The 22,436-nt window shown below is 36.2% G+C and overlaps 1 protein-coding gene across 4 annotated transcripts; it reads right to left on the reverse strand.

The window, feature by feature from the left end:
* Window positions 1-45: 45 nt before the first annotated feature.
* On the reverse strand, window positions 46-21,138 carry LOC103696497. 4 transcript variants are annotated; one of them, XM_039121106.1, is made up of 8 exons: window positions 20,925-21,134; window positions 18,160-18,492; window positions 17,968-18,061; window positions 14,272-14,337; window positions 9,248-9,369; window positions 2,056-2,205; window positions 1,055-1,153; window positions 46-919 (listed from the first exon to the last, which is right to left on the reverse strand). In XM_039121106.1, the coding sequence occupies exons 2-8, from the start codon at window positions 18,475-18,477 to the stop codon at window positions 872-874; spliced, it is 897 nt and encodes a 298-aa protein (XP_038977034.1). In that variant the 5' UTR covers window positions 18,478-18,492; window positions 20,925-21,134; the 3' UTR covers window positions 46-871. The 4 variants fall into 4 exon arrangements, with proteins under 4 accessions (XP_038977034.1, XP_038977036.1, XP_038977033.1 ...); XM_039121105.1 differs by having other exon boundaries at window positions 48-919; window positions 18,160-18,479; window positions 20,925-21,130; XM_039121108.1 differs by lacking the exon at window positions 2,056-2,205 and having other exon boundaries at window positions 18,160-18,479; window positions 20,925-21,138.
* Window positions 21,139-22,436: the final 1,298 nt, after the last annotated feature.

The raw sequence follows: 22,436 nt of genomic DNA on the forward strand, positions 1-22,436 counted from the left end.
AAAGAGATTCCACGCAACTACAAGAGGAAGTTACAGGCAAATTACAATTTCTGCAACATATTTAGATGAGTATCTATTACGCCCAACACCAGTATGCCATTGTTTTCTACAATTCTGGTATCACCCAATAACAGAGAAATTATCTTAATAAAGCAGAAGACCATTAAACAAACAGAAACTAAATATCTGGCCTATTTTTCAATCAGCGACGACATTTGGCAGTAGACCAACTTCTAATTCCTCTGAAATGCGTCATGTTGTGAAGTGCATGGGTCCAGGGACCTTGAGTTATGGTAGGGCATGCCAACAGTTTCATAGTCAGCTGTTCAATACCTAGCATGATGGCGTTGGCTTCTGGAAGTTATAAGATGTGCTCCATGCTAAAGGGCATGCCTTGAGCTTATTTGCTCAAATACTCTAAATCCCTCATCTTCGGGAACCATACACAACCTGCTTCAAATCTCGATGTTCCTGCTGTAAGCTCCATTACTAACTCATCCCAATGGGGAACAATATAAACAGGTTTCCGAAGAAGTTGCTTTGAACCTAATTCACTCTTCTGCACTTGGCCTCTTGGTCTGGCTATCATATTCTCTCAACCTATTTCATTTCTTCCTGAATATGAATCGAAGGCTTTATTTTGCAGAGAGAAGTCGAAGCTCCACCAAGCAGAATTTCAATCAGAGAATTTGTATTTGCACTATTCTTTCTTCTTCTGCTCAAAATGATGATTACACACATCCATTGTTACAAGTTATTTGCAAGACAATATACTTCAAAAAAAGGAAATAGTCACTTGCAAAACAAAGCTTTGAAAAGACCTATATGATACAAAATAAACTGGGGAGAAAAAGAATAGCACAATGTCAACTCAGCAACCATCAGATGAATCTTGTGTTCCCACAAAAGATTCGATTTTCTGTTGACAGACAATGAGAAATGTAACAGTTAATATGGAGAATTAATCATAAATCAATTAAAAGATTAGCAAAATTAAATACCAATCATAAGGCATTTTCTTCAAAGTTCAGCTAACACAAAACAAGTCCCATACCTTTACTGATTGCTTTATTTCTTCAAGTTTATTTAGCAACAAGTCTCCAGGTATGACCCCTCCAGCCTCAAACAGAGCACGTCTAGGAGAAGCTTTGACCTGCACATTTCATAACAAATGTTATATAGTTATGTGCACTCTATTGGAAATCATTTATCTCCAGAAGCATCACATAATTGATTGGTCAATTAGTAAATCGGCTATTATATGTATATACTATATCATGGTGTCATTGTGTGATCAACTGACATTGCAGTGAACGCTGGCTTGCAGCAGAGGCCAAATTAGTTGGTATGCAACTCCATAATTCCATAAATGGGATATGTAATCAACTAACGAGATACTAACGAGATTCAATTTACAGTACCCAACTTTCAGGGTTTACAGAATCTCCCATCTGCAGAAATCAACAGTTAACTTTAAAATCCTAGATTCTCTCTCTGATGTTTTAGGAAAGCCGAATGTCAATTTTCCATACAACAAAGTTCACATCAAGCTAGGGGATCCCAAAAACTCCTATAGTTTGGTGCAAAGACTATAGATGTGAAAACAAATGTTATATAATGATAGCACAATTATGCATTTATGCATGATAAAATTCAGGATTAGGACTTGTTAAATGGGGAATAGAAGTACAAATTAGGTATCAACATTTTGGGCATCTATGTATGCTGTGGTCATACAATTCGCGCACTTGACAGGAAACTAACAAGGTTATTCATGTTTTATAAGTCAAGCCCAGTCGAAGAAAGACTCGGTTTTTCTATTAAACAACACACAAAGTTGTTCCTTAAACTAAATAACTCATGAAAACAGGTGTAGACCAACAGGATAGTTTTATCAAGGAAAGAAAAAACTACCACAGAAGGGTAAAAGGCATTTATGTATGATGTGTGAATCACAATCAAAGACACTGACTTAGAGCATGCAAACAAACGTTAAACAAGTTGAACTACCTCACCTAAAAAAGGACTCGAACTACAAGAAATTTAACCTATTACCTTCCAGCCAGGAGATTGAAACTTCTCAATTGCTGGAACCTCGGTTAGAGATCTCATATGAGTTGGTGTGGATAGACCTTCCCCGGGGTGCATTGTAGGCTTCCAACTCCTGGCTTCTTGGATACTCTTTGCAGCCTCTGTTATAATAACCTAAATGGGGTACTCAGTTAGTTTGAAATGGACACGTCTCTAAATCATGAAGGATTCACTAATTATCAAAGATAATTGAGTATTCCAATGATTGAAATTAAAGAAAAAAGAAACATATTAATAATAAGACATGAGAATCAAGAGATTACTGATCCAGCACAGCTCATCTGACAAGTGAGATGCAAAGACTCCAAAATGATGATAAATTTGATCTATTAACTTGCCAAATATTTGCTTATAATGAACAAAGCAGGAAGGCCTGGTGATAAAAAAAAGGCCATTTGCATGCTATGTAGGGTTGCAGGTGGGTTGAACAAACCAGCTTCCAATATGGAACCAACCTGAAAATAACCTGGACCAATTTGATTTGGTGTTATTTGGATTAGGCTTGGATCAAAAAAATATTATGATCTTTTCTAATATTGACCAGATAGGGATCAGTATTTACTTCAAGTTGAATCCAGACAACATGAACAGACCCTAAAGTAATACACTATATTTTCCGCAACCTTCCTTGAATTTAAGAAATCAATTTGCTAGCAATAATAACTTTTATGTAATTAATCACCAATTTGTGTTTAATCGTAATTAATCTGTTTGTCAATCAATCTTATGCAGGATGGTTTGTTCGTAACTTCTACATTTTACTTGATGGTAGTTTTCTTGCATAATATCTTTCAGCATAAAATTAAGTATCCAATTTACACGCGTTTCTCATAGTTTGTGTTCAGAATTATTCTCAACCTGGTTTGGCCTAGAAACCCAACGTATTGATAAAATAAATCTCAATGTGCTGTAGACTGACCAGAATAGAAATGGATTAGGCTTGGATTTAAATTTGTGACCAAATTCTAGAGTTGATTCAAACATGGAATGGTTTTGCAATGTGCCTAATCCAGCCTAACCCACTTGCAGCCCTAACAATGAACTCCACACAAAAGTTGCTAAGAAGACATTTCAATTTTTTTTCCCAAAGGAATTTATTCTTCTCAGGTCCCACTCTATTTGAGCAAAACCAGGTTAGAAAAAATATAAGGAAGAACTACTCACCTGTTTGAAGAAAACCATTGGAAATGTGATGCTTAAAATACATACTTGAATGTGAAAATAACACATGATTAAAGAAATCATATTTAATCCCAAAAAAAAGAAGAAAAAAAATGTTGAGCATTAGAAGACAGCTTTCTAAAAAATAATGAAGGCAACTGCAGAAGGAGAATGGACTTATTTTCTATGGTAAATAGTAGCAAAAAGTAATTTACACACATATCACTTATGAAAGGTCATACTGTATGCATGGGCTAAAGGTTACAATATTATTGGGTGCAAACAGCTGCCTCAGATTTTTTTTTTTTTAAATTACATTATGGCTTTACACAGGATAGTATATATTCGCATATGTATACCAGACGTTCATGCATTTTCCAGCATGTTATATGTGAGGAACTATGCCATATTGGCTGCAGGTGAATATAAAAAAAATTGTTTCCATAGCCATATTTCAACTCAACATCTCAAGGTCCGCAATCTCGATACTGAATACTATATCGATACTTTATTAGTTTGGTACAGTCCAATACAGCACGGTACATCTCTGTGTTGAAATAGCTCTCCAACCATTTTTCTCAATTTCCATCTCGGTATGGTCCAGTACGCACCTCGGTACAGGTCGGTACACCTCGAACGGATGATACGGAGTTTGTACCGACTTGAAGGCGTATTTCATACCGGTTCTCCACGAATACAGTACGGGACGCCCCGTACCGGGCGGTTACTGCAGACCATGTAATATCCTTTTGACAATAATAATCTTACTAGCTGTAGTTGTACCGTATAAAGAATCTGGTAAGCTGATTATTGCAACCAACAGAAAATTGTTTGGAATTGTTATAGCTCAAAGCACTAGGTTGGCTTTCCCAAGTATTCAGGATGCTGAAATTCACATCTTTCATCCTTCCCTCCTATACCTCAGTGTAGCTTCCCTTTTACCCTTCTTGGGATTGCTTAGGGCTGACAATGTGGTTTAGCCTTGGATTGGCCTGCCAATAAAAAGATATAAAAAGGGTGCTATCCTAGATTGGATATAGGGCAAATTTTAGCTCAAATACGAGGTCAGATCAGATCCACAATTCAGTCAATGGGTGGTACCAGGGTGGGAATTGGATTTCAAACAGTATGATAAGCTTCAGGAAATTATAAAGGGCTGTTTTACAGGTCAGAATCTAACTAGAAAGGAAAATTACTCTGCATAATATTGTTATCTGTGAATAAATCTAGACCACATACTCCAACTAGACATAAGCTGAATAATTCTGACCATATACTTGACCTTCAATTCCAACTATTAATCAATCTAAAAACTTTCATGTTACTCTGTGTCCAAAATGAATGAAAATCCATACGCATTAACTGATATTGCATTTGGTATCTTCTTTCTCAATTTTTGATATATGATAATAGATATTTAGGTCAACAAGTTTAATTTTCTTCTATTTAATTAAACATGCAGATTTTGAATTTTTAAAATGTCTGAGTTGGTAAATATGGCTATAAACAAGACTAATAAAGAATAAATATAGGATAAATGAAGTGCCAACTTCATTTTTTTAAGGAGAAAATTGTATATGAAAGTTTTTAAAAATTAGAAATTTTGAAGGACATACCCTTGCTGTATTTGATATGACTAAAAAATGGCCCAAATTTAAGCAGTGTCATAGATCATTCACAGGAAAAATTAAAGTTCCCCTTATAGAATCATGCTTCACATGCTGTCTAAGAAGAATAATTAAAGACATGAGATAACAGATCTTAACAACATAGTAGCATTAAATGAGCTTTTTAATCACTAATTTCAAAATCAATTTATTCGAGAACATCTTGCTAAAAATAATTATCATGCAAGAGGTTCTCCATGGTTGAGCACTTTTGTATTATATTAGATTTGGAACATTCTCCAACCCTCATTAACATTTCTATAGTAGGACATTATAAAGGCCAGCACTATAATTGGCCCTGATTCAGAGACCATGTGGGTCTGTTTCTAAGACAAAGGAATATATAATAGGTACCTGAGCAAGTCAACGTCCATGTTAGACACTCAAGACTCTCATTAAGAATTTCAGGCCCAGGTCTGTGCAACAATGTTTAAGCTTAGACTCCAATTAAAGCCCATCTCGTTTTTCACACAGATAATTATGCACAATAAATAAAGACTCTACATAAAGAGGGCCCAATATCGCATCAATGTACCAAAAGAATAATTAATTCATTCCTAAAAAATTGTGTTATGGTAGGAACTAAGAAGCATACTTAGTTGAAATTCTGCAACAACACAAGTAATAATAATAATAACTAGGTTCTTCTTACAATTGTAACGATGAAATATTAGAAGGAAACAATATTACAACTGTGTTCTGACATGAACAGCTAGGGCTGACATTTCACAAGTTCATCAAACAAAGGTAAGAATGGAATATACTAATATCCCCCCTGCCCCCCATCTCCCCATGCCTCCCCCCCAAAAAAGAAAAGAAAAGAAAAAGAAAAGAGAAAAAAAATCATTGCTAAGATTTAGCTAATTCTTGCATTGCAGTACAAAGCAACTAAAATTATATAAAATAATATAAATGCTTCAAAGAACATGTTTATAGAGACTATAAACCTAACAATCTATTTCAACATTTGTATTAGATCCAAGACTCAATTCACTAAACCTCATTGAAAAACTTGATATGCCTAAAACATAACAACTGACACAAATTTCAATAGTAAGATTTAAACTTGGGTACATGACACAAGTATCTTCAAAATAATTGTTAGCTACCCATCTACGTTGAATGTGGACTGCAGGCTACCAGGAAACCTGATTCTCTAAAATGTCTCATGTCATCATTATGATTATGGATACTCTAACAGCCATAATTTTTCACCAATGCAAAACTCCAAGTCTGGTTCCTCAAAATAAATATCCAAATCAAATTTCATTGTCATAAAACTTTCAAAGTAATCCAGGATGCCTTTGCTTACATTAGGCTCTTCAAGGTGCTTTGCAAGTTTCAAAGTGATCACTCAAACAATATCCACAGAATGGTGAAGTAGAATTTACTCCATATTCTTCGTAAATCCTTTTTGATATAAGTTGCTATATAACTTGTGGATAGTAATACTTAATGATTTAAAATTGAACCTTGGATCTCAAAAAATTAAAATTATGAAATAATTACTTGCATCAATTTATTTCACGCAATTCAAAATAATAGTCACTCTTGAGGCCAACTTCTGTCTTGGAACCCCCAAACCAATTCCTTCCTGCCACCCCCACCCAACACCACCACCACCTCAAATACAGATGCATACACATGCATGCACACACACAAGGGGGAAAGAAAAGATCAAAGGCTTAATGTCCATGTCCTGATAAGCAGATTTCAGCCATTTGGCATACAAACAATAGACATAATAAGCAAATCTGTAATTGTAAAATTTCCACATTTACATCTAAAAAAGGGTAACTAATACTAAAAGGACAAGATAATCTTTCCAATCAGTAAAGAGGAAAGGGCCAATATTCATAGATCTTGCACGTTTGTAAAGGAGATTTTTAATTAATTATAAAGACAAAAATGTTTTTTTGGGTCCGCCAGAGCATGATCACTGGCGCTGCAAGCTCTGGCACCTCCAAAATTATGCTTCCCACACTGAGACAAAAAAAAATTCTAATCACAAAAATTCAGTTATTCATGGCTCACTAGAAGCCAAAATGCGTACACAAATGCAAATGACAACAAGATCAAACAAAACTTTTAAAACAGATTCTGTTTCTAAAGATTATGAACCATTTAATGAGGGCAGCAACGCTTCAACTACTTCAACGCACCATCTCATCTCAATCATGCCAGAAGCAATAAGTTCCCTCTAAATATTTCATTTCCAACAAAATTTAGAACATGACTATGCATGAAATAACCTCATTGTTCAATTTTAACATAACTTAAAATATTACAAGGAGATCATCAAGTTGTTCTAAGTAACTCAAGAAACAGCCAGACCAAATTGGAGTGACAATCAAATCCCAAGTGTAAGAGAAGTAAAATCAGTTATGGACAAACATCATTTTTATCCTACTATACTACCATTAGAACTGACTTTCAGAAAGCAAAAATTGTTCATTTCTTTTCATTTCTTTGCATCCAGCATCATCCAAAAGGTTTAAATATGTTCCAGTAAAGAATCCAGCAGTCTAAAGGTGTAACAGCATAATTACAGAAGTGTCCCCATTGCAACAATGCAGTACATAGCACTACTCAAAAAGCAGGCAAGAAGTTATTTTCTATGGCTATCAAATGTTATTCATTTGATCGAATGTTGCAAACCAAGCCTGCCTTCAAGTAATTAATCAAGCAATGCTACACTACCCGAGGTAATGTCAGATGCAACTTTCTCAAAAGCTCCCCAAGGCTATGATGTACCAGATAGCCTACCATGAAGCAGGAACAAAGCATTACCTAATACCCATATTCCCTGAGAATGATATCACTATTCCTTTTCACTTAAGAGATGCAAGGAACCTGGATGGTTTTTACCAAATCACCTAACTTGACTCACTGCGGGCTAAAAAGATAAATGCTACAAATGAACTCAGGCTAAGCATTAGAGATGATCTGTTTCATCTTATAATTACTAGCAAGTATGACCGCGATGCTCTTCTAACCCACATTGTCCATATAGGATTATCACAAATACTTGTTCTTTGGAAGCTGACAATGTTATGCATTATTTAACTACTTCAATGCATGAACTTAGAATTAACATTTATTTACAATGATAAAGTTCAGCAAGATGCAACATAAAATATTATGACTAGAAAGTTCTGAGGCTTGTATTAGGTTATATGTTTCTAATTGATGAAGAATGATGTAAACCAAATTCCATAGTTAATTTTAATGCAAATCCATGCAGGTAAATTGAACTATAAAAACAGGAAAATACTTCTTTAACATCGTAATTATGCAGATTCGAGTTTGTCAACTGAAGCAAAATGTCGAGTTTGCAGGGAGAGAATCGAACACATTCTTGCTACTACCAATGGATATATTCTTCTCTCTCTTGGAAGCAGAGGGTGACAGATAACCTGTCTAGAACAGCTCTTATGATAAGTCAAAAAATTGAAATCAAATAATTTCATTACTAGTTCTTTCACAAAAAAAAGGGAGAGAATTGCCCGTGATCATGGGAGGATGGTAGATGGAACCGACATAACAAAAACCAATGCCAAGTGTTCACTGGTCGATGTCCTTGAGAATAATCAAATCATGTAGAAAGACCTCATATATAGGTAACATGATCAAGGTTCACCTTATCGGTACATACCGCCTCGTACCAGGCTTACTATACCGGTACCTTGGTACAGAAGGTGCATTGAGTCTCCATACACTGAATCGACCCCATACCAGATGTACCAACAATATATCAGCATAGTACCAGTACAAGGTCCGGTACTGAGTTCGCAAACCTTGAACATGATCCTTGGGCTATTATAATCTCATCTCCTTTCCATGATTAAGAGATTAGTTTTGTCATCCATTAGATGAAGAATTGTTCAAATTGAAAAACATAACAATAAAGACAACTATTAACTCGGTTTGAATTCAAAATTCCCATCTATCACCATAAAATCTTCATAATATCTTGTGAACCACATTGCTTAAGTTTTCTTTTTTTTGGTACAAACTTAAGTTTTCTTTCATAGATCCCCTTAATAACCCATCAACTTGGAATTCAATAATACAACAGTTTACAAGATAATTCAGTAGCATAAACATGAAGTTTGATTGATCTTTGAATTGCATTTGAATGATTGGAATGCGAACCTCTAGCTAGAAGTATCCTATTCTATTACGATGTGCTTATAAAACCTAGAGAAAAGATTATGCATAATTATCCTAGCTATGCTAATTTCAAAACTACTGCAGCTGTTATCAATTCCCCTAGTAAATGGAAACATCTGCTGACTCAAGCAAAATTGTAAACTGATGGAGTTTACCTTCCTTAGAAGTCCTGGGTTGGAAACACCTTGAAATTGTAGTTCATCCACTGGTGCAGCTTTGCCATGAGCTATACTTTCGATCCTAAATGTATGGATTCCATATAATGATTGCAGGCAACCTATAAGCATCAAAAGACAACATTTCAGTGGAGAAGTATTTAATAGAAACTACTATAAGTGCTAAGTTGCATATATTGAGCTTATTTAATAACCTAAACCCCAGTTAGAACCTAAACTTTCATATGATAATTTAACAAAAGAAAATCCTTCGTCTTCCACAGAACTCAAGAGATCTAGGGGGAAAAATTGCAGCATCTTTTACATCAACAAAAGCCAAATACTACTGAAAACAAGTAAAGCATGCACTATTTAAGTTGATACTTGCCTACGGGAAGAACTACGAAACACAGATAAATAGCATAAGAAGCAACATAAGGTAATAATCTTTGAAACCCACATAGCACATATGAAAGCGCAGTTAACCTAGACACAGAAAATCTGGGCTTTTTGTTGTATCCTCACGACAATACATGACACCACTTGCTGAGATATGCCACAGGCATGGCTTGGTCGTAGGATCACACTTTTATGCACTGAAAACTAAAGCCTTTCTTGCCTAATAAGTTGTCTATCTCACTGTCCTTAAAGGATATATAAAAAGCAATGTCTCTTCCCTAGACAATTCAGAAGGGCTAAAGAGGGGCAAGATAAACCCTAGCTCCCATGTCTTACCCTAACAGATGAAGGTAAAGAAGGAAAACAAAACTTGCACTCAACTCCAATGGCTCATCCTAGATTTTTACTGAAAAAAGGCGAAAAAAAGGAGAATAACGAAGGAAAGAGGACAGACACATACAGAGGGAGAGAGAAGGGAAGAGCTAGAAGTAGCACTTGGTTTGAGCTAGTTCATCAAGCATTGCCTTAGGTAGCTGACATATGTACTCCGTCATGTACCTGAAAATATTTTAAAGTTTCTTCTCTTGTTTTCTTTCTCTTTCAAGATTAGTCCCTTTTCTGTGCCACTTAAGGAGAGTTGGGCATTATTTCAAGGCCAAAATGCCAATTTTGCCCACCTTGCTTCATCAAAAACTATGGTGCACTCTTTTCAAGTGCATTTCAGTATTTCAAGTGCCAATAGCATTTAAGTTTTAAATTTGTTTGGATCTCTCCCTTAACCTTCTTTTATTAGAGTTATTATCTCACTAATTTACATATATATATATATATATATATATATATATATATATATATATATATATAGTGAATGTGTTGTGTGTGCATGTATGTGTACGTCAATAGATACATATATGCATACATATATCTATATGTATGTATGTTTGTGTATATGTATGTATATGTATGTACGTATGGAAATATGCTTTTGTGATTCTATATCAATTTCTCCAAGTGCAAGTTTTTTGAGATTATTGTGTTGGATTGGTTAGGATACTTGGATCCTTAGAACCTTGCACCTGTGTCCCATGTCTAGGTAACACTATGAGAGAGATACATTGCGGTAAGCATCTGAGATGGCAGACTAACTTACTGTGACAACCTAGTAGTCTTCCCAAAGTTTCTCAAAATAGACCACCAAATGCAATAGAGTGATCCATGAAAACCTTCTCTCCATGAAATGACATCAATAATTGATGTTTTCAACTATGACACCTGTATTCAGCAAGTTTCCCTAGAGTACCTGTGTCAAGATGACAGACACAAGTATAAATATAGGGTTTGTGCCCAGCACGTCAGCGTAAACATCAAATGTGGTTCCAAGGAATACAAATCATGGTGGAAGATCTATGCTGAGGGGGAGGAGAGAGAGGCATGGAGGGGCTTAATGAGTAAGGATCGTCTCCACGACCGATCGGTTTTGTAGCCAGCGAAGCTAGGATCGATGTAGGGCAATGGGCAGACAGTAATATTCTACGTACCCTTCTAACTGATGGGCCATAGCCATAGGAAAGCCAATCATCACATGACTCCTTATCCGAGACATCTTAAAGATATGATCGAGAGATGCTTATACGAGGCCACTACGCCATCCGATCGACTCGGCCAAGAGGGCATACATCCTCCCAACATAGCCAAGCAGAGAAGGGCACGAAGGGTAAGCAAACAGAGAGTAGCACAAAGATTAAGTAGGCAGCAAGTGGCTCAAAGGATAAATCGGCCGTGAGTAGCACGAAGAGTAATAAGAAAGTTGCCCAGAACACCAAAAAAGAAAAACAAATGGCACCTGCAGCCCTAATAGAGAGTGTGGAGAAGAAGCCAGTTCACTAGATTCAGAGACCAAGAGCAGCAACTCTGGTGGTCATAAATCTGTTGGCCAAGGAGAGTAGAGGATATGAGACCTCCGTTTATGAGACATAACTGCAGTATGGTTTTCGATTCATCAGTGGGTCCCAATTTATGCATGCTATACAAAATGAGGACCACGGTGCATGATTTGGTGGAGCCCACGAGGATCCGATTCATATAGGAGACGGGCTCCTCAAAATCATTTAGAAGAACATGATGCAGCTACAGATGACCTCGCACATTAAGTAGAATCTATAAACGTATTAGGTTTCGAGTCGTATACTGGATCCTAGTATCCACAACCACAGGCAGCCTATAACCCATACGAATACGGATATAGATATGGTGCATCTAAGGCATCTTCCTATGGCTATTACTCTATGCAGCCCAAAGTATTTTATGGGTCGGATTTTGTTGCCGGCTTATTCGGATAGACCCTTCACAGTCATTTTATCAGCCAATTTATCAGCCAGAGAATACCTCTTAAATGCAGAGCTTCAGCAAGAGATTCGAGAGTGCTTATAACGCAGAGCGCGTTCCTTATGAGATAAACATACAAAACTACAATGCCACTTGGTTAGAGGGGTGGGCTGATGTACCCTGACTATGCTAATAATCTGAATATTTACAAAAGGCTTCGCCACTCGATGAAATTTTAAATATCAACATATATGTTGTACTTTAAATATATGTAATTGATTGTATTATTTTATATTTTTTTACCTCACTACTTGATTTGAGAATATATCAAGCTGTTTCTTATAGCATGCAACATCTCACTAATTATTTTATATTTTGTATCATTTTAAAACAACAAGATGCATTATTTAGATTAAATCGAGATTATAGAAACATCAAAAAATATAAAAAAAATCAAATTAGACTTAAAATCATTGAAAAAGTTGAAAAAAATAATTAAACTTGAAAAACTTTTTAAAAAAATGGGCGTGCCGGTACGGAACTAGCATGCCCAAGCATACCGTGTGTCGGTACGGTACCAAACTGATACCGTACCGACCCGTCCACCGACCGATACCGGTTCGACGGACCTAACTTTTATGTCTAGTGCAGATGTAAAAAAGAGAAGGGAGGAGAAAAATGAGGTGATGCATAAGGAGTTTTTGTCAAACAAAGAGGAAGACTAAATACTTCAGCTTGAAGCTTAGCTTTCAATTGTATAGTGTTCTCAATTGTTGTTTAGTTGGCAGATGAGGGACCATGTTATGGAGAGTAGGGGTGGAATGGGTAGACATCTGAAAGAAAGATGTAATAAAATGGATTATTGCTTTATTTTTGCAAAAAAGAAGGCAAAAACACTTGAATGAACCAATTCTACTTTACCACCGCCCACTTCTACCATTATTATCATATTATTCTTGTTTCCAAACTATGCATCTCTAATCCACATGCCTTGGGATCAAATATCAATTCATACTTCCGAATTCATGTCTATCAAAACTAAGCCTGCTATTAGTTCAGTCGCGAGATAAAAGACCGTCGAACTGCCTCCTTACGAAGTGGTCCTTCGTCTCTCTATAACTAGCCGTATAATTCAGTTCAGGTGGACTCAACCTTCCCGCTATCAGAAAGGAGCAAAGAAGAGGACTGGTAACCAAAGACTGCTTTCAAACGTGACCATCAATCAGGTTAGAAAAGAAAAAGGTATTTCTTAAACTGGAAATGTGCTCTATGCTTCAACCACCATATTCTCCCTTTTTCAAATTGGAGACATTGTAGATCCTTATACACCATCTCTATCCATATAATTTTAGCAATATCACTTCTCCTAACCTTTTCAACATGGACCTACAACCGTATTTCTATATGTGCCTCCTTTAGTCTTTATCAGAAATAGTGAAAAACTGGCATATAACCAGTGAGATGCACGGGGTATCATTTTTTCTCCTCTTTCAAACTCTTCTTGAAATGCAATATAGCAATGTAGTAAACTATAATAAATAGAAAGTTTTAATAACCAAATTTCTGGTGCACATTAAGCAATGAACTTTAATGATGGTATAGCATAAAGTTCCATTATTAATACGACATTTACAGGGCCAATAGAGAACACTGCACAAGCTGAGTCTCCATATAGAAACTCTTATTATCAAAACCAGCCCCTGCAACATGTAGGGTAGAGTTTTTTCTCCTTTTTCTAGCTGCTTTTGAAATGCAATATTACAATTTTAACAAATTATAATAAGTAGAAGGCTTCAAAAGCCAAATTTCTATTGCACATTAAGCAATGAACTACAACGATAACCAAGTAGAAACTCCCATCATTAATATCGGTATCATTAATACTAATGTCCACATGCAAAAGGCAAACTATGCACAAGTTGACCCACATCAAGCAATGAATTTTAATGATGGTAGAGCAGAAACTCTCATCATTAATACTAGCACCACTGATAACAGCATCCATATGGTGAAAGAAGAACTCTGCACAAAAGCCTCCATGCAAAAATTTCCATCACTAATGCCAACATCATGATGCACGGGGTACAAGTTTTTCTCCTTTTTCCAACTTTTTTTTAAATGCAATATAACAATATAACAAATTATAATAAATAGAAGGCTTCATTAGCAAAATTTCTGTTATATATTAAGTAATACCGATAACTGAGTTAAATCTCCTATCTTTAATACCAACATCCACATGGCCAGCAAAGAACTCTATACAAGCTGAGCCTCTATAGAAAAACTCTAGTCATTAATACCGGCATCATGAATACTGGCCAACACGATGCACAGGGTATGATTTATTCTCCTTTCTCCAGCTATTCCTGAAATGCAATAAAATAATGCGACAAATTATAATAAATAGAAGGGCTTTAATAACCAAATTTCTGTTACACATTGAGCAAGGTTCGCCGTATCAATCGGTACGTCTCATTGTCTCGTACCATACCGCATAGCAATACTGTCATAGGATGGTACTGGTACGGGGTTCGGTACCAAGACGGCAAACCTTGACATTGAGTAATGAGCTTTAATTGCGGTCGAGCAAAAACTCCTGTCACTAATACAAGCATGTACATGGCAAATGGAGAACTCTGTACAAAAGCCTCCATGCAAAAACTCCCATCATTATACCAACAAAGAATATTGGCCCCCTACAATGCACAAGGTATGGTTTTTTCCTCCTCTTTCCAACTTCTTTAATGATGGCCAAACACATTAATACAGCCATCATTAATATATGTTGCACATTAAGCAATAAATTTTATAGTAGTCAAGCATATTAATACCGGCATCACTAATACTAGTGTCCACATAGTGTTTGGACTTTGGAGAGTCCTATACAAGCTAAGCCTCCATTTTAGATATATATAATAGAATCCAAATGTATTCAAATCTTTTACTATATGTACCCAAGTCTTTCAAGATTAACCATCCCCAACTTTGATGACCCCTAACATCCCCCTCTAACCATCATCATCACCTCCTTTGACACCCAACTCAGATTTAATAGCTTCACCTTATGGCCCTACATTACCCTCCAAAAATAGAATTAAAAAAATCACAATTTTATAAACTTCTGTCTTTTCTTCATCAAACCTTCATCACCATCTTTTCAAAGGTATTTTAGTTACACCTCAATAAATTTTACCTCAAGACTCTCAAATTCTTATGGAAACAAGTTATTCCTCTATCAACATCTTCAAAATAGGTGATCTCTCAAGTCTCGCAATGACAGGAAACTCTAACTAGAATCTTTAAAAGATATGTGATAAATTAGAATTGAACAAAGGTGAAATTTGAATTCTTGACAATTAGACTCAAATTGTGATAAAAAGCAACTATAGATACCAGAGTTAGGCACATGGCTGCATGCAAGAGGAAGTTTGGATACTTGAGATCATGTGAGAGATAAAGTGTTGATGGTTATGATCCCCATTCCATAAATAGAGTCCACTTTTAGCTGGTGCAGTCATCTTTTTCAGTACCTTAAGCAAAAGTTTGACTAATGGGGATGTATCCTTACAAAGAAGGGGCATATTTAAGAACCCTACAGAAAACATGTCGTAAAATTTCAAGAAAGGAGACTTAAGGTCCATGGATAAAGATCTAAATAAGTCGTGTTGTAATAGTAGAGACAGCTGCCATTATTCCAACCTTGCTCCCAAACCCAAAATCATACCCTCCAATCATAGTGGCGAATAATTGAAGTGTTAACAGTTAAAGGCTTTCGAAAAAAGATAAGACTACATAAAGTGGTTAAGAGATGCTCCCTACCAAAATGCACCCTTAAAAGGAACAAAAGAAAAGAAGTTATTTTTTAATGTTAAAAGCATTTTCACACTTTTGTTTTGGTTATTTGATGAGATTGTTTCTTTTTGTATTTACATGATCAGCGTTAGAGTTCATTGATTACTTAGAAAAGTGAACATGCCATCAAACTAAAAACACCATTTATAGGCTTTGGTAGGTCAAGGAAGCGATAGGGCAATAAAGCCCATGGGTTGCATAAATAGATAAGGCACATATTTGAAATAGAGAAGAGATTTGGTTTTTAAAGATATGAGGGGGCGGGGGAGGATTTATGATAGTAAATTCCCAAACTAATGGACACACTTAGATATTATCATTTGCCATTATAACAAAGATAATGACCCTTGTTTGCCTCAAACAACCTGGACTGAGTTTATCAACAAAAAAATTATTGACTATTATATCGGTTGTTATAATAGCCATTGTAACTGGAAATTAAAGATGCCAACAGAAAAATGGCATTTTCTGCTCAACTCACTATTCATTGAATAAAGAATATTTCATAGATGGCATGCAGTTTCTAATTGAAAACGTTATTTTATTAAGAGGAACAATGGACATATAAATAATGGAAATTATTCCCATTATATAACAGCCATTACAACAAATAACAGCAAAATAATGGCCGTTATTTAAAAGCTTGTTATAAATGTATAAAACATAACAAGAAGCCCCTGAAATTGTTATGTCATTACTAGTGCTAGGTGTGCGAGGTGCAAATGACAGAGCGCGGAGAGTCGTGATCATATGACTGGGAAAATTTTACTTGCCAGCACTCAGTGCAACAGCTGGTGCAGGGAAACAGATATCCTAAGATCAATTTAAGTAGAGAAGCACCAAGGAGGAGGGTCAATGTTTAAATTTTGTGAGAGTTCCATAGAATGTACATTACCCATGCATGTTAAGTGCAAGGTGCAAATGACAGAGCACGGATAGTTGTGATCATGTGACTGGAAAAATTTTACTTGCTAGCACTCGGTGCAACAGCATCAGGGAATCGGATATCCTAAGATCAATTTAAGTTGAGAAGTGCAACAGCTCTCCTTTAGCCAGTGCACTCCTGTTACATGGTGGACAGGTGGCAAACACTTCAGCATGAATATAGGCTTAAGGACATGAAAAAGGGTTTATATTAGCTTATCATAATAGAGATGAACAGTCAAATTACTATGCAAAACACCTAACTTAGGACCAAGCATTTACCTGTACTAACACTAGTATAGTGACAACCTTTTTCGCTCAATATAGATTTGTTGTATAAAAGTACAAGCGCAACAGCTCCCATTTTGCAAAAGATTGCTTATATAGTAAACTATATACTTCATGTATTTCATTATTTTTTCTACACTTTAACATGGATAAGGTGGTAATCCTTTACCCTGTTGTTCCCTTTGAAGAAACAAAAGGATGTATGAGATAGCATTAAAAACTCGACAAACTTTCATCACTATCCCAACTTATCAAAGACTTGCAGTACATGGTGCCTAACTTTTCACATTTCTTGGTCGAAGTAAAGAGGAAAAATGTTTTAATCTAAGGCACTATCACTTCCCAATTCGAAGGTACATTTTTCTGTCTTGACCTTACTCCAAACTAAGTTGTTATAATCTTGTATAAATCCATAGAATTAGTCTTATTGCCTAATCATGCATATTCAGCAAGTTCCGCATAAAGTATTATAGACCTAAATCCGCATGTACATATTTTGAACTAGAAAAGGCATTTTTCAATTCCCTAAAGATGTCCAAGAAATATATTTAAAAAGTTAAGGTCTAGAGCAAGGTTTGTCATCTCGATACCGGAATATGTACCAGTGCCACACTAGCATTGTATCGGTATGGCACAGTATAGAATCTTTTCAGTGTACCGAGTGTCAATACGCCTTCTGTACTATATACTAGAACCGATCCAATACGGTACGCCCCCTACTGTCCAGTTTAGGACAGTATCACGAACTATGGTCTAGAGCAACAACTAATAGCTAAAAACTATTATCTAGTAAACTGCAGACAAATATAGATCAACTACTAGGTCAGGTAATGCAAAGATCAAACTTGAATAAGATATGAGACATGGACAAACATAGTGCAACAGAATGCAATATAATAATATAAACATAAAAATACTATTCTCACATGTACCTTGTTCCATAATGATGTCGATGACTGTGTGAAGAGGTATGTGCTTCTCAACCTTTGTAAACCCTAGGAAAGGCAAAAAGGAAGGTCTTCTGGCCTATTTGCAAAATTATATCATGTCATGAACAACAACTGGAACCAATAAGCAGAGTATAAGAAAATAAAGTAAATAAATATAAGAAAGCCAATAACTACCTTGTAAACTATCTTGTTGGGTGTGACATAAAGTTTGCGTGAAGATATATCCTTCTGCAGCACATATCTTCTGACAGGCAGATATAGAAGCATAACTACACCAACTCCCCAAGCCAAAACAAGCAATAATGATATCAATACCCATATAATTGTGTCACATTGCACATGATTTTTTGCAAGCTCTTCAAATGAGGCTCTATACAATACTTTTCCAGAAATTTCTGCTTCCTCGTCATCAATCTCAGATACAGGATCTGCTAGTAAAAGCTCATCTGATTCACTTCTTTCATGTAAACTAATAGCATGACCCGTCAACATTCCTACAATTCACATCTGACAAATATGTTATGCTACAAGTTGGACAATTCTAGAGAAATTTTATTCAGAGAATCAAATTTCCAGTGCATAGGAAGTACTTATTATCCCAGGAAATAGAATTGTCAGGGTCATTCTAAATATGAATTTAAACATAAGTACCTACTTCTTACCATCAACAGAGAGCAATCAACAGTTACATTCAAAAATGGGATTAAAAGAGAGCATGGAAATCCATTTTATACAGAACAAGCCTGTAAACAAGTTGAGGAGCCAAAATCTCTTTCAAATATTCAAATTTTAGGGAAGTGTGCATGACAAACCAGTCAACTTTCGAGAGTCCTATAAATTGAAGTTAAAGAGGAGAAAGTCTTATTGAAGTAGTCAGCCACCTCTTATGAAAAGAAGCCCACTAAACCCTGTTGTAGTTCGGGCATCACTAACTAGTCACCCTTTGAGAGTCATAAGAATTTTGGAGGAAACAAACTTGTTAAAGCAGCCGGTCAGCTCTTCGGAAAGAGTTTGAGTCTAATTTCTACCCACTTTCAGGTGAGACTCCACAGTATCCTACTTGTGACAAAATTAGAGTTAGAAAGCATGTTTAAATGCAATGGAGATATGGTTGGTATTTCAGCAGTCCCTTTTTCGTATGCAAACTCAGATGGTTTTGCGCCATGAAATTGATATTCTAGTTTCAATTGATTACTGAAATAATATTTGTTAACTGTTGTAATTGAGTGAAATTTGGAAATCTAAAATATCACAGCCTTGATTTCAATTTAGGGAAAACAAGTTTGAGCTCCTTTGGCATTTCTGATATTTAATGAAGTTCTTAAGAGTATTTGATTATTTTTCTACATGTGCAGAGCTGTCTAGACCATGGTTTGTCGCACCGGCCCGAACCAAATAGTACAGGACGTACCATACTATACTGGTTCAGTGCTGATATTCAGTATGAAAGGAGTACCCTCAATATGCCAAAAAAATTCGTACCGTACCGTACCGACACAGTACTAGCGTGGCATCGGTATGGGGTCCTGTACCACAACAGCGAACCGTGGTCCAAACTACAACAACAACAACTTTAATTCTAATTTAGGGAACTAGTTTGATCTCTTTCGGCATTTTAGTATCTAATTAAGTTCCTAAGAGAATTGATTACCTCCATCTGAAGAGTTGTTTAAACTACAAGAACAACTAGGTAGCACTGCAACTATGTTTGAACAGACAAATTATCAGATTTCATGTGTTAGGTAGAACATGCAAGTGCTTCAACTTTATTCAATATGATGATGCCAAAAATCAACTTGAGGATTTTGGCTGGTTCATTTAATCCTCTATCCTGGGTTCTCATGATGTTGATGACGATAAGGTGGTGATAGGCATTTCAACAATCAATTGTTGAGCCTCTGATGATACCATGGAAGAACTGAATTAAACATATTAACCAGAAAATACTCTTTAAAAATGAGAATCAATGTCGCTAGCAAGTTAAAGCATGTCACATTACTTGATAAGATGATGCCTAGAAAATATTACTTTGATTAGAAAAACACCCTAAGGGAATGAAATTGAGATTCATGAAGGATAAGCTAAAAGTGGAAAATCTATGATAGCACTGAATGGAGGACCACACATATTGGACAAGCCAACAACCAGTTGACAACTAAAAGAGATGAAGATTAAATGGGAGGCCAGTAAATTCTAGCTGGTCACTTCCTTTTGGTGTGTGTGCCTGAATGTAGCTTTCCAGCGGAGCCTAAATAGTTGGGAAAAGACTGCATGATTATGAATAAAAAAAATGGATGTAACTTTCTTCTTTCCTTTTCTTTGTTAAACCTCCATTTATGTGCCTTCTGAGTGATTGATTTATTATACTTTGGTAACACTTCCTCATCACCAGTTATCAACAAAACCATTCTCTACCACTCAGACCAAGCAATGATCTCCAACCCAAGGAAACAACATTCAGAGCAACATTTGGCCCTATGTTAGCTCAAATATGCCAAAACAAATGCTTCCTCAAATCTGGAAGAACTGAAAGAATACGGACGCCAACCATGGATCCGCAATTCAGTCCTTTCAATCACAAGACTGCATTCCTCAAGAATATTCTCGACATTCGTGCAAGTAGAATAAGCCTCTACGAAGGCAAAAAAAATTGGGATAAGAAACTACACTTGTTGTTCCTTTTCCCCAAGTTTTTTCTCATACTCTTCTCTTGCCCACTTTGATTTTACCATCTAAAAGCCAAAATAAAAGCTCAAACTAAAACTCATATTGTCAAAAAAGAATAAAGGCGCCATCATCAGTACGAAGGCATGCAAAAGCAAAGGAAACTGGAGAGAAAAGAAATTTTGAGTACTCCGTTGGGGGTTAATATCGAGTATAAATTTCCAAACATTTAAAAAAAATACCTAATATGGAAGCAATAAAATAGAAAGAATCACCTGGGACTGGGAATGATCTGAATCCGCTGTCAAGGAAGAGGAAAACGATTGATTGAAGCAACGAACGCGAGATTTTAGGGGTTTTCAAGGGCTGTTTTGCCGCTGCCCAGCGATCGGAAACGACCAACCTGATGGCTGATGGTCCTCGGAGAAACCGTATCGCCCTCTCTCACCTACTAAAAACCTTCAGAAATGGCCACTTTGGGCCGTGAGCGGCCTGGTCCGAGGTCAGGCCATCTCTCGGTGTCAAGGGTTGTAATTTGAGGCCACTACACAAAAAATCCCAACCTAGGGCCCAAAGGAAATGGCCCGGCGGTTTTTTTCCCTTTTTTTGGTTAAATATTTGAAAGAAACTTATTGACCAGACCTCGCTGGACCACACTGTAACAATAAGCCTCTCTTAGCCATTCTTCTAACACCCAATCTCTATGCCTAAGTATTTTTTAACTCCCAGTCCTTCCCAACCGTATACGGTATGCAGTGATTGTAAATAAAAGGGGGACTGCAAATTAGACGACCGGCCTATAGGCCATTATCCTTATTTGCATGTCCCTCCCAACCGTATACGGTATGCAAGTCCTCAAAGGGACCCACATGTTAAAAATCAATATTTAACAATATTCCATATCTTTCCAAGATCCAACAAGTAAACAGCTAGTATGGGCTTCTCCCCGAAGGTATCAACTTCTTTTTTTTTAACTTTTTTCATGAATATCCCTCTAAATATCAGATTTTGCATAAATACTCTTTCAAATTAATATTTACATGTATACCGTTATAAAATATTTATTTTACTATTCTGTCCTCTTTTTTTTTTTTTTTTATATGTACCCATGCTATCTAACGGCGTTAAAAAAAATATGGTTTCAAATTAAAATGACTAATATACTCTTAATGGGGAGACGTATATATAGATCGCGATCCGATAGTAAGGAAAGAAGATAGAAACAATAGCATAATTTTAAAATTTTATTTTATCTTTTAATTAATATAAATATGATTTTTCTTAACACCATTATAACAACCGTATATTATGAGCATTTGTACAATATCAGAGTTTTACGAAGGTATGCATACAAATATCAATTTTGAAAGGGTATTCATGCAAGATCCGATATTTAGAAGGATATCCATGTAAAAACTCATATTTTTTTGAGGATGTCTCTTGGTATTTATACCAAGGCCTTGCTTAAATCGCACCTTCATCCCTATTCCAAGGGTTTAGGACATGTTAGAAAGGACTATTAATTTTCTTTCAAGAATAAATAAAATTTAATAATAAAATAACAAAATTTACGGGTAAGCCCAACTATTACAATGAAACAAACGGTTTTAGTGCATAAAGTCATAAACTTCTGTTGCTGGAAATTGGACCCGGGGGCCGCCGTGAAGCCGGGGAAGGAGGAGCTCCGCTGCTGCAGGGGGCGGACGGCGGTGCGCCGGCTGGCTGCGTCCTCCGCTGCGGGGGGGTGTGCAAGTCCTGCAAAGAAACCGGTGGCCGGGCTCCCCGGC

Source organism: Phoenix dactylifera, unplaced genomic scaffold (genome assembly GCF_009389715.1).
Source record: "Phoenix dactylifera cultivar Barhee BC4 unplaced genomic scaffold, palm_55x_up_171113_PBpolish2nd_filt_p 000975F, whole genome shotgun sequence".
NCBI classification, from domain to species: Eukaryota; Viridiplantae; Streptophyta; class Magnoliopsida; order Arecales; family Arecaceae; genus Phoenix; species Phoenix dactylifera.

Bases quoted from the DNA above. Each gene is read 5' to 3' on its own strand.
- LOC103696497 (XM_039121106.1), bottom strand. From the start codon at position 18,477: ATGTTGACGGGTCATGCTATTAGTTTACATGAAAGAAGTGAATCAGAT. The intron at 18,062-18,159 runs GTAGTTATTGGC...TTTTGCAAATAG, and splicing joins CCAACAAGATAGTTTACAAG to GCCAGAAGACCTTCCTTTTT. The intron at 9,370-14,271 runs GTATTAATGACT...TGATGCTTATAG, and splicing joins GGCCAGTATTCATGATGCCG to GTTGCCTGCAATCATTATAT.